This window comes from Pyxicephalus adspersus, chromosome 3 (assembly GCF_032062135.1).
Source record: "Pyxicephalus adspersus chromosome 3, UCB_Pads_2.0, whole genome shotgun sequence".
NCBI classification, from domain to species: Eukaryota; Metazoa; Chordata; class Amphibia; order Anura; family Pyxicephalidae; genus Pyxicephalus; species Pyxicephalus adspersus.
In genome coordinates, this window is record NC_092860.1 from 8,375,466 (window position 1) to 8,388,595 (window position 13,130).

At 42.2% G+C, this 13,130-nt stretch overlaps 1 protein-coding gene across 1 annotated transcript in view; it reads left to right on the plus strand.

Moving 5' to 3' along the window:
- Window positions 1-13,130, plus strand: part of KIF19 (kinesin family member 19) — a 44,909-nt gene that overhangs the window by 12,156 nt on the left and 19,623 nt on the right. The window contains exons 4-5 of the mRNA XM_072403478.1: window positions 4,961-5,048; window positions 9,813-9,949. Of these exons, the coding sequence (XP_072259579.1) occupies window positions 4,961-5,048; window positions 9,813-9,949 (225 nt within the window). The remainder of the gene's footprint in view (window positions 1-4,960; window positions 5,049-9,812; window positions 9,950-13,130) is intronic.

Below are 13,130 nucleotides of genomic sequence, written 5' to 3' on the forward strand. Positions count from 1 at the left end.
TCCAGTGCTCAGATCATTAGGATTTATTATGTGTAAAGGTGGATAGGGATAGAACTGTAATAATCTTTAGAGGATACCAGCTACAGAGAATCGAGTGTGAAATTAAAGATTTAATGCCATACAAATCTTAAACGGGTTGGAGCTTTTCGGTTGGATTTTTTCTTTCTATGCTCCCATTGACATTTTTTTTAACTACCTGCCAAACCAAAATTGATCTCCCCCATGGGGACCAAGACTTAAATACATTTTAATTGAGTGGGGAAGGGTTAGATCTTCTGACAAAGTCTTTGCCTTCTTGTTCTGGTGACACGCATCTCATATTTTGTATGAGGAATTCCCCCCAATATGGATTGTAGACAAAAATAACTATTGTCACGAAATGTAATTCTATCCTAGAATATATTCACTATATATTAGTTGAAGTTACATTTTAAAAGGTGTTCTAGCCTTCCCTTCAGCACAGGTTTATTTCCGTAGTTGTAATTTCTCATTTGGATTTCAATGCACAATAGAGGGAACCAGAACAGATTAGAAACAGAATACACTTCAGGTTTATGTTGACTACTGACTGAGCATTTGGCTATTGTAATGCTTAACTGAAAAGCAGAATTAGATCTTTAAAACAAAAATATGTTTTATCATTTTAATCATGCATCACATATTCCAACCCTGAACTGTACACCAAAGGTGATTGTGGGCACACAAAACAGTTCAAAAAGCTTTATTACAGAATACTTATATTCAGCATGTGACACTGAGACGGAATCATTGAGAACAGCATTATCGCAGACAGCACATGTCTTTTATATATAGATTTCTTTGCACAAATTGTGGGCACAGAATGTACACAACGGAAGACCACCAGGGGTTCTGTTTATCCTCCATCCCACACATTTGCACTAAGCTTTTACAGATCTACATGCACAGATGGAATAATAAAAGATATGTTGTACCTGGCCTGGCCATGCTGTATATAACCTACTGTATGTCTCAGACAAAATACCGTCAGCAATGCGCCAACATTTATAGAAGATGGTAATCCTCTACCAGGAGGTAAATATACTTGTAGGTGTCAGCAATATGGCTGGTGCTTACTGGATAGTTAGCTAGAAGAATTACAAAACTCTGTTATATATCTCAAGGTATAAACTAAGATTTTGATATCTCTTTTACAAGAAAATGGTTAAACCTCCAACCAGTTAAGGTCCCACTAAGAGGTTACGGGACGCTCATTGCTGGAGGGTTTCATGAAAACTAGGTGAACCTTAAAATAATGAAACCTCGTACGAAATACATCTGTGGAACTACGAAGGGAGGTTTGGTTTTTCTGCTCAAAGCCCAATATTCTGGACAAAGAGAATAGGTCTAAGAAATTGTCTAAGAAATTTGTGCAGGCAAGGCTTCAAATAGCTAAAGTCCTTAATTATCTACCCCTAATGACATCATGTAGGATGGTGGTAATTATATCCACATAGGAAGCACAGACTCTTTAATCTCACCACCAAGGAAGATCTGGATTGTCCAGGAACAGAATCCCAAGTGTAAAATAGTGGAGCCATCCTGTCCTAGACCAATTAACTCATTCTAGGTACCTGGCATCAAGAATGAGATTGTGCACTCAGAACAGGTTAGTTGTGCAACTTCTATGATCTACAACACCCCCATCCTGTTCTTGAGAGATCAATATTTGCTATGTCACATTTCATGGTAATGGGATTAAAATGTTCATCCCAGGTGTGTAAATATACAGACTGGGTGTTCCCTGACTCTATTTGAGCTAAAAAATGGCTTGGAAAGTTACTAAATGTCTACAAGTACAAGAACAAGTCTATTCGAAGGCAACTAACATCAACTAGATAAGGCCACAGCATTTTTTTAAGTTTTGGAATGGTTGCAAGAACCTTTATCCAACAATGGTTTCCAAGACTAATCAAGAGGTTAAATCTATCCAGAGAACTCTAATGTTCAGGTGAGAGCTCCCATGTGGACAAGACCAAATCCAGAAAGCCACCAGGCAGTGAGCTATAAGGTTCCACCTACAGCCGGAACTTAACTTTTAGGTTGTCATTGTAAAGAATTTTGCACCTGCAGTTCTTAAAATGTTAACATGTGGAAACCCTTAAAAAAAAATTCAGGTCTTAGGGAACCCCTTCTATAATTAATATATCCACAGGTCAGTGGGAAGAATGCCTCAATGCTGGCCAGCAAGCGGAATGTCGCCCTTACAGATAGCCAAAAAGATCATTGATATCACATAAACTAATCTGGGATGCTCATATTGTTATGGCTGAATGACCCCCTAGCCACCCCTGGAGGAACCCTGGTTGAGAAACACAAATATAAGGCTATGTACACACGTGCTATAATTGTCGTTGGAAAGGATCTTTAACGATCCTTTCCAATGACTAACGACTGCACGATGCATGATGAGATATTTACATACAGCACCATTCTGCTCTATGGAGAGGGGAGGGTCAGAACAATGGAGCGCCACCCGGCTGCGCTCTCTCCCCTTCACTTTCTTTATGATCCTTCGTTGTCCATCGTCCGTGGATCTGCCAGGACGGTCGTTCGAACGATGGACAGCGAGCGCTGTACACACATAAGATTCTGGTCCGATACTGGCCCTGAGCGGATTATCGGACAGGAGCAATTGCACGTGTGTACATAGCCTTAGTTTTTGTGTTATTGATTAGAATTATCCCCAGAACCCCTCTGGCCTTTAGCTTGGAACTTTGAAAATCGGAATAGAAATACTTTCCATGGTTGTTTCCCTTAGCCCGATTGAGCTGTCACAAATCCAGGTGCGTCACCGTAAACACTTGATTTACCCCCTGACATGCTTGCTTGCCCTTTAAACAGTCTTCCCTCAATGTCAGTTATTCTGCTGTCTCCCTCCCGCGTTGGCCATTGTCCAGTTCCTTCTCTATTGTCCTCCTGTTTGTACTGACTCACCCAGTTCCCCTTCATTCCTTTCCACTCTTCTTTTTCTTGCTGTTTGCTTCCCTCCCCAGTATACTTTTACTTTCTTGCATTCTCCTCACCTTGCCTGCTGAGAAATCTTTGCTCTTGCTGGGCCCGTCAGTAGAGGAGAAAGAGGAGAAAGGAAATACAAGGCCTCCTACATATAGAATTACCTCCTTGGTTGGATCAGGTTGCTTTGTGGAGATACTTCCTCACTTACAGTCTTTCCACCTACTGCACCTTTGTTTACAGGTGACTGTCACCTGTATGGGGGTAATGCACCGCCGTATGTACATTATAGGGGTATTACGGGCAAAGACGTCATGATAAGCACATTTCCAGGTATTTATATTAGTATTGTTCCTGGCAAAGCCTTAATCTGCTTTTCACTCTAGAAGGAGGGAGATATCTTTGTCCAGGCATCATCCGCAGTCACCATCTGCTTGCTGGATGGACATGCTGGCTCAGGAACGACATAATCGTGTAAATCCTGGCGTCTGTGCAGTTCTTGCTGCAGCTTCTGATTGCAATCTTGCAGTTTGATCACTGGGAAGGAGATTGATCATTGATTTGGTCATCTCAGCCTAGGAAATGTCATTGCTTTGGAGTTTTCTTTTAATAAAAAGTTCCGGAATAATAAAAAAAAATTAGATTGTAACCCAATAAGAGTTACAGTGTTGCACTCTGATCACTGGGGAGGAGATTGAAGAAATACTTGATTCTGTTTGCAGACTATTGATAACATCATCTCCGCCTAGCTGGCATTTCATTGGAGTTCTCTATTAATAAAAGGTTCAGGAATAATAAAAAAATTATATTGTAAACCAATAAGAGTTACAGTGTTGCTCTTATTGGGTTTGCTCTTATTGGGGGAGGAAACTGAGGAAATGCTTGATTCTGTTTGCAGGATACTGATCATTTCAGCCTAGGAAATGTCATTGCGTTGGAGTTTTTTTTAATATTGAAAGTTTCTGGGTTAAAAAAATAATATTCCTGATACAATGTTGAACAATTTTGCAGTCTGATCACTGGGAAAGAAGAGAAGGGGGAGCATAATTTTCTTATTACAGTAGAACCTTTGCAGGTTTTAATTTCTATCTGTGCCCCCATTGATACAATTAATTCAATTCCAATGTAAGGGCAGCATGGTGGCTCAGTGGTTACACTCTGGTCTTTGCAGCCCTGGGTCCAAGGTTTGAATCTTGGCCAGGACACTAGCTGCATGGAGTTTGCAGGTTCTCCCTGTGTTTGTGTGGGTTTCCTCCGAGTACTCCGGTTTCCTTCCACACTCCAATACCATGCAGTTTGGTTAATTGGCTTCCCCCCAAAATTTACCTTAAACTGTAATAATGACATATGAATATGGTAGGGACATTAGATTGTGAGCTCGTTTGAGGGACAGCTAGTGACATGACTATGGACTTTGTACAGTGCTGTGTAATATGACGGTGCTATATGAATACTGTATAATAACAATGTAACAATTGGATAGAAAATGAAAGAAATGTTACAAATGACACAGGCTCCTTCTGATGAAATCATTAAATACCCTTTAGTGTCTGCTTATACTTTCCCCCACGCCAGGGGTGCCCAACAGGTGGATAGCGATCTACCGGTACATCGCAAAGGGCAACGTGTGTAGATTGCGGAGCCCTGCCTTTCAAAATAAGCTCTACCGCACACATGAGTTATTAAGTCCAAGTTTTTATTTTTGGTGGATTATTCTGACCTGGTCATTTTAAGGAACCCCAGCCCTACATCATCAATCTTCTTTGTCTCAGATGAATTTGTCATATTCTCAAACCTGGAAAAATAGATAACAAAGGAAATTAATAAAGGTCACATGACCCTCCTGTTATTCTGATGTATGTGTTATTCTGATTTCCTATGTATATTATTTTTTTCTTATCTTGAAATAATAAAATATAACATTGCATTTACATTTGTCATTTGGGCTAAGTGTACAGCACTAACATTGCTCCCCTCTGATTGGCAGGAGACTGTGTACCGCTTGACAACTAAAGGCCTGATCGAAGGAGTCATATCGGGTTATAATGCCACCGTATTTGCCTACGGCCCTACAGGTGAGTTAAAAGATTGGGAGTCGGGCAGAGTAAAGGTTTCCTTGTACGTATGGAAGTATCACATTCTGGTCCTTATTGCCTCTATACTGTATGACTGCGGACAATGCAGTGCAGAAAAATGCTTAGGAACAGGGCCATGGGAAAGTCAATGGGCCCAGATGCCTATCATTGTAAGCTGTGCCAAGCTGGACATACACAGGCGGGCATGGGGTGGTGTCTGATTTATGAAAGCCTTGAACCATTCTCAGCCAATAGGAGCCCCTAGTCTGTTTGACAGTGGGACCTCAAGCCAGCTGGGGTTCTGCTTAAAGAACATCTAATCTAAAGTAAAAATGTCATCCATTGCAGCCTGTCAGTCCTTGGATGTGGTGGCTGCATTAGTTTTTCTTTTTTTAAGGATTATTTAAAGAGGAACTAAACTCAAAACTGCAGAAAAAAAATACACTTACCTTCAATCCCGCAGGGCAGTCTGATCCCTCTGGGGGTGTCTTTCATCGGGTCTTGCGTCCTTCTGGAGCCGGTGCTTCTGGCGCCGCCATCTTCTCTTCTTTTTCCTGTTCTTCATCCTATGTCACCCGACCCAGGCGCGTGATCAGGTGACATAGAATGAAAAAAAATGTACTAATTTTTCTCTTTGTGCAAAAATGCTCCTTCTGCACATGACTGAGATGCTCGGGAATGCGCAGAAGGAGCGCGCAAGAGCCTCCCAAGATGCGTGACGTAGGTATCTTGGGAGGCTTTGCGCTCCCATTTATTCTCGACTGCCTAGGCCAAATTTTTTGGCCACTAGGCCATTTCAGGGGTGGGTGGAGCACAGTAGTCCGGAATGTGAGTCCCGCCCTAATGGTACCACCCCCACCCGGAAACGCCCCCTGAAGTGAAATCCCTCTCCTCCGTATGCATTGCGGAGAAGAGGGATTTCCCTTTTAGGGAGCCTTCCCTATTTACCCCCGTGGAAGTATCAACGGAAGTATCAACGCCGGCCACGGTAAATAGGGGAGCAACAGCAAGGAGGTGGCAACGGAGCTCCGACGGCTCCAGTAGTTCCTAACGCCCTCTGGCCAATCTGGCCGGCAGAGAGATCAGCCAGGGACTGTTAGGCCGTAACGAACTACCGGCTGAGCCGTATCTGGCCTAAGGGCCAGAGTTTGCCGACCCCTGGCCTAGGCTATCAAGAATTAGCAAATGGTGCTGCACACTTTTTGAAAAAAAAAAAAAAAAAACAGAATTTTTACCTTACATAAAAGGATTCTCTACTCTTTTATGTAAAGTGAAAATTCTGAGTTTAGGTCTGCTTTAATTCTTCATTTTCCCCTGGTAATCCTGCCAGCCACACATTTCCTGTGCTAGATTGACAACACTCGCTTACTATGCTGCAGGAGAGCAGTGTTGTCACCCCAGGACAGGAAGTGTGTTAGAACTACAGAACACCTCTCTGGTTCTCCATAACATAGAAAGGAAATATTCTGATCAGAAGAGAATTGTGCAGGGAGAATGCTTCTTAAAGAGGCACTAAACTCAAAAGTACCCTATAACAACAAAAATACGCTTACCTTCAATCCCGCAGGGCAGTCTGATCCATCCGGAGGTCTCTTCTATCAGGTCTTGTGTCATCCTGGCATCCGTCTTCGGCCCGGCGCTCCGTCCCCCGCCATCTTCCCCTCTTCTTCTGGCTTCTTTTTCCTATGTCACCCGACCCAGGCGCGAGATTGGGTGACATAGATGGTAAAATAACTTGCCGATATTACTGTGCATTCATTAGATCGGCAATTTTGTTTTCCTTTTGACAAAAGGGCTCCTTCTGCGCATTCCCAAAATGATCCGAGACACGTGAGAGCCTCCTGGGATGCGTGACGTCGCTATCCCCGGCTCGATCGGGAAATAGGGGGCAGATGTTGCACTTAAAAAAATAAAGCAAACACAGAATTTTTTCTTTACATAAAAAGGTTCTCTACCCTTTTATGTAAAGTGAATTTCTGAGTTTAATTAGCTTTAAGCAAAACATGCAGAAGATTTCTGGCAGCCCCACAGGTAGCTGCAAAGGCTGAAAAAATGAAAAATTAGGCACCAGAAAAAAGAAGAAAGGCAATGCAATCACGTTGTGATTATACAATGCCGGCAGAGTGAGGGTTAAAGCAAGCAGCGCAGTCATGTGTAAATCTTTTTGGCATCCTCCATTGTTATGGCAACATCACAGAAACATCCGCAGGGACGTCATTTGGGTCTAAAACCTCCAAAATGTGACACTATGAGCCTGATTTAATATAGCTGTGAGCCTGGAGAAGATAGACTATCATGAGTGAACCTGGGTGATCCAACAAACATGGAATGAATCTGGTCCAGAATTGAAAACATTTAGTAAGTGATTTTTTTTAAAAATCCATTCAGTTTTGCTGGATCACCCAGGTTCTCTCGTGATAGAACTTTGATAAATCAGACTCAATGAATCCAAAACTTTCCAATAAAGGATATTTTAGTGTTGGAGAGGAAGGAGAGGGGAACATGGGAAGGGAACTCCTTCTATGGGAACACGTCTAAGGTGTTTCTTCATATTATTGTTCAAACACTTCTTCATACTTCCAATGCAATGTAATAGAACAGTCAGCAGGTTGTGTTTTAATGACTGTAGGTTAATTGGTATTAACCTCCCGACCGTTAAGCCCGACCTTCGTACGGGCTAAAAAAAGTTGCTATTTTCGTTAAGCCCGAGATTTTCCATACATTAAAATCCCCACTTACCTGGTCCCGCTGTGCTCATCCAGCGTCGTGTTCCAGCGTCGTCCTCCGTCGATCGTCGTCCGTTGATGTCCCTCTCCAGCATCGGGTGCCTTCTCCTATACCAGCGGGACCAGTAAGAAGCCGGCCGGCATCTTGTGTTCCGCCGGCCGGCGGAACGCAATATGCCGGCCGGCGGAACACAAGATGCTGGCCGGCTTCTTACCTGGTCCCGCTGATCGTCCCACGTCCTTCTTCGTCCAGCGCCGGGTGCCTTCTGAAATGAGAAGCCTGCCGGCGGAGAAAAAAAGGCCGGCCGGCTTCTCCCTGCGTGGGCGATGACATTGGCGCGTGTGCGGGAAATTCAAATTCAAACTCATTCATTCATTTTGTATTGGATTCAATACAAACTCCTGTATCCAATCCAATACAAAATAATTCAAATAAATACAAAGTATATAACTGGTAAATTCAAATTCATATTTTGTATTGGATTGGATACAAACTCGTGTATCCAATCCAATACAAAATAATATAAAATTAATACAAAGTACATAACTGGTAAATTCAAACGCTCATTTTGTATTGGATTGAATACAAACTCCTGTATCCAATCCAATACAAAAAAATTAAAAAAAATAAAATAAAAGTAAATAACTTGGAAATTCTAATTATTATTTTGCACTGGATTGGATACAAACTCCCATATCCAATCAAATACAAAATAATTCAAAACAAACTCCAATAAATACACAATCAAAGTTTTAAAAATTGCCACACTAGGGAGGTGTTTTAGAATAATATAGTACTTTACAATATACAGAGTTATTGCTTTTTCAGTATTTTCAATATTTTTTATTTGTTTATGTAGTCATGTTTAAGCTGATTTTTGTGTTTTTCCTTTAATTTTATTAAAAGTATTTTTTTTTTTTACATGATTGTGTGTTTCAAACATTTTTTATATTCATAATATCTACTAGACCCTTGTTCGGACATATTTCTGTAAGTTACAGGTCTACAATTTAAAAAAAAATTTCATGAAAAACAGTGGAACACTTTTGGTACAGAAATCTAGACCTCAGTGTAACGCTCAGGTGGTTAAAGGAAAAGCCACAGGCTTTTTTAAAATTGTTTCACTTTTGACATGTTCCCACTGCCTCCAACTCCTCCAGCCATTACTTTTTCAGGGTCTTTGCAAAAAACTTGTAAATTCAGTAAATTCAATTTGGGAATAGTCAAGTTGTCAGACAATGAGGCCTTCCCATCATTTGTACCTAAACCCCAGTGCTCCATGGTTGTTTATATACACGTGTGTATTTTATATGTTTTGTATAACATTGGTATCCATGTATTTTTTTATGAGATTAGATTCCAGGGATTCCATCTAAATGCCTTAAGGAATCAGAAAGATATTTTTCCCCCATTGGAGTGAATTGCACCATGCTTTATAGAATTTTTTTTGCCTTTCTCTGGATTATTGGTGCATATTTGGTTATATCTGGAGAATGCAGGTTTTAGTTATGTTTATTTCCTTTTTCAGCCAGTTGTTTTTTTCCAACAATGTAATTGCACAAGTTTCCTTTTAAACAATATCAGATAAATTTTCCTTGATTGGATTGAGCTGGGCGGTTATCCGTCTGCATTGTAACCAAACCGTCCGATACCTTCTATTACCCTCTATGAGTATGTAGAATTGTGTATAATGGTCACATAAATCAAAGTAATGTCAAACCAGCAATTAAATAGCCCGGTGATTAATTACAGCATTGACTAACCGGAAAGAATTACAGTAAGACCGGAAACTGGTAATTACACATTCCAACACAAAGAGGAACTCTGCAGTCACCTTCTTTCTGCTTTTCCTGAAATCCCCCCGTTTTTTTAATGATAATAACTTCCAGCATAGCGTCAGGGGAGCTGAGTAGCATTTTGGTTTTGGGGATACATTCCCCTTGCCGCACCATATATTTTCCTGGGTCATGTGATATTCCGCTTTAGTGCTGACCACACCTTTTTCTAAATCAGTCTTACTCTATATCGCCCCCGCAGGATGTGGCAAAACCTACACAATGCTGGGAACAGACAGAGAGCCAGGAATATACATAAGGACCTTGAATGACCTCTTCAAAGCCATTGAGGAGACCAGCGATGATATGGAGTATGAAGTCATCATGTCGTATTTAGAGGTAAATGACATGGGGTAAATTTAAAAAAAAAAACATTTTGCTGGGGCAATTAACTTTTAGTATGCAAAGAAAACCAAAATTTCTGCAGCTTTTGTTCCCAAAAATTCCATATCCTTGACACAGATAGTAGATAAAGCTGAACAGTCTTGGTCAGTAATACAAAAAAATTATGTTTTTTTTCTGCCCATGGTCTGGATCTGTTTTTTTGGCTTTCCTTTGACTGGCCTTTGGGGATCAAATCCTGCCACCAAAACTAATGATGGGGCACTATTTCTTCCAATGGCATCAGGGTTGGGGTGCTATTCCTCCTATTGGCAGAATTACTCACACTGACACTAATATTAGGGCACCATTCCTCCTATTGGCATGAACCATTGGGAAACAATTCTTCATGCTAACCATGAAGAATTTTCTTTCACCTAAAACAAAGATGAGGCACTATATCCACTGACACCAATGATGGGCACCGGTCCTCTCAATGGCACCAACAAGGCAACACTATTCCTCCCACTGGCATCAGTGAACAGGCAGAATCCCTTGCACTGACACCAATAATGGAGTACCACTCTATTCAATGGCACCAGCAATTGGGGTCCAATTCTTCATACTGACCATGATGGGGCACACTTCCTTTCACCAACAACAAGGATTGGCAACTATTCCTCTCAATGCCACCAACAAGGGGGTACAAATCCTCATACTGTCAATGATGGGGCACTCATTCTTTCATCTACAACAAGGATGGGCCACTATTCCTTCCATTGACACCAATGATGGGGCACCATTTTTCTTAAAGGCACCAACAATGCAACATTATTCCTCCCATTGGCACCAGTGATGAGGCATAATTTCTCACACAGACACCAATGATGGGGCACCATACTTCCCAATGGCACCAACAAAGTGGTACACATCTTCATACTGGCAGTGATGGGGACTCTTCCATTTTCCTACAAGAAGGATAGGGCAATATTCCTCCCACTAACACCAATGATTGGCCACCATCTAAATAGCACCAACTATGGGGTACAATTCTTTATGCTGCCAGTGAGGGCCTTCCTTTCTTCCTGTCTTCCTTTCAACTTCAACAAAGTTGGGCACTATATTTCCCACTGACACCAATGATGGGGCACCATTCCTCTCAATGGCACCAATGATGGGGCACCATTCCTCTCAATGGCACCAATGATGGGGCACCATTCCTCTCAATGCACCAATGATGGGGCACCATTCCTCTCAATGGCACCAATGATGGGGCACCATTCCTCTCAATGGCACCAATGATGGGGCACCATTCCTCTCAATGACACCAATGATGGGGAACCATTCCTCTTAATGGCACCAATGTTGCAGCACTATCCTTTCCATTGGCACCTGTGATGAGGCCCAATTTTTCACACTGACACCTATGATGAGTCACAATCCTCTCAATGGCACCAACTATAGGATACAATTCTTCATACTGCCAATGATGGGGAACTCTTCCTTTCAACTTCAACAAAGATGGGGCACTAAATCTCCCACTGAAAAAATTGGCTCGTTGCAAGACTGTTTAATGGCAATTCCACTGAAACTTGAAGGTGCCAATTTTTGCACATTGTGGGCGGTCGGACTTGGCAAGCTTGTTGTCTAATGGGTTGCCAAGGTGGGCAAATTTACCGGTGTCAATTCCCTCAGCTTCACCAACCCCTTCGGTGATTTCAGCACCCGCCAATGCTAAAACCTCATCCTATTTTTCCACTAGAACCACTCCAGCCCCTTGCAACACCCAAAGCGGATGTGTACATTGTCCTGAGCTAAAAGCCTTTTATCGGAAAGGACGCGATGTACATATGCTGTGACCCCGCAGATCGAATTCATCTTGATAAGCGCACACGCCTATAGCTTGACTGCTCCGCCAGCTCTCCTCTTGTTTCACCAGAAGACCTGATAACATTTACAGTTTGCTTGGTCGCAACATCCTCGCAAGCTGGGTAGATAATCCCCATGGTGATGGCAGGAGCCAGGCTTTGCAGTCCCTTCTGTTACGCCATCGCCGATGCTTTATGGCCTGTGCAATATTTGCACAAAATGCGGAGCAACGGAACAGGCAAACAGGGATCTGAGACGAGAAATCAGTGTAAAATGAGAATGGAAGTAAACACATGGCAGGATTTCTGTGCCGCCAAGGGGATGCTGTTTACCTATGCTCTGCCATCAAAGTGTCCTCAGTCGTCCGTGATACAGAATCCTTCGGAAGACTGATCGCAATTTGTAGATAATGGAATGAATTAAAGGGCAAGGAGCTGTGTGAGGGGGAACCAATTGAATAAAAATAAAAAAAAAATGGCTGTGTTGATTCTATAGGGCAAGGATCACAGGCGCCAACCTCATTCTGCCCTGGTCGCAGTAAAATGCATGCGTGCTGCATGAATAGCACAAATCCCAATAACTTCTGGAGAACGTTTGCACCAATGATGAATCCAAACCCAAGAATAACATACTGTCAGCCTTTTTTACTTTCCTTTTGGATTCCTTCTAATCCCAGGGGGGCCGACATTTACTTACTCTATGGAGAAGCGCCAATGGGTGGGGCAAACTGGGCCCTGGTGCCCCCTTTCTCCAGGTAACCAATTGATAGAATGACAGGTTATTATTATTATTATTGTTATTATTAATAAACAGGATTATTATAGCGCTGTACATTAAATAGGGGTTGAAAATGACAGACGAATACAGACAATGACACAGGAGGGGAAGACCCTGCCCCGAAGAGCTTACATTCTAGTAGGTGGGGGAAGTATCACACAATAGGAGGGGAGATATGTAGTGGTGGGAAGTAGTGACAGTTTCAAAAGACAGAAGAAGATGGGTAGGAAAGCTTGAAAAAATTAGTTTTGAGTGCTCTGGTAAATGAGCAGAAAGTAGGAGCAAGCCGAACAGATCTTGGAAGACCATTCCAGAGAATCGGGGCAGCTCTAGAAAAGTCTTGTATCCATGCGTGTGATGAGGTTATGAGTGAGGAAGTCATTAGTAGGTCATTGGAGGAGGAAAGAGATCGGCTGGGGGGGGGGGTTTTCAACCAGGTCAAAAAGGTAAGTGGGACAAGAACTCTGTAGGGATTTGAAGGCAAAGCACAGGAGATGAATTTGACTCTAAGGTGAAATGGAAGCCAATGGAGAGAACTACAAAGAGATGCAGC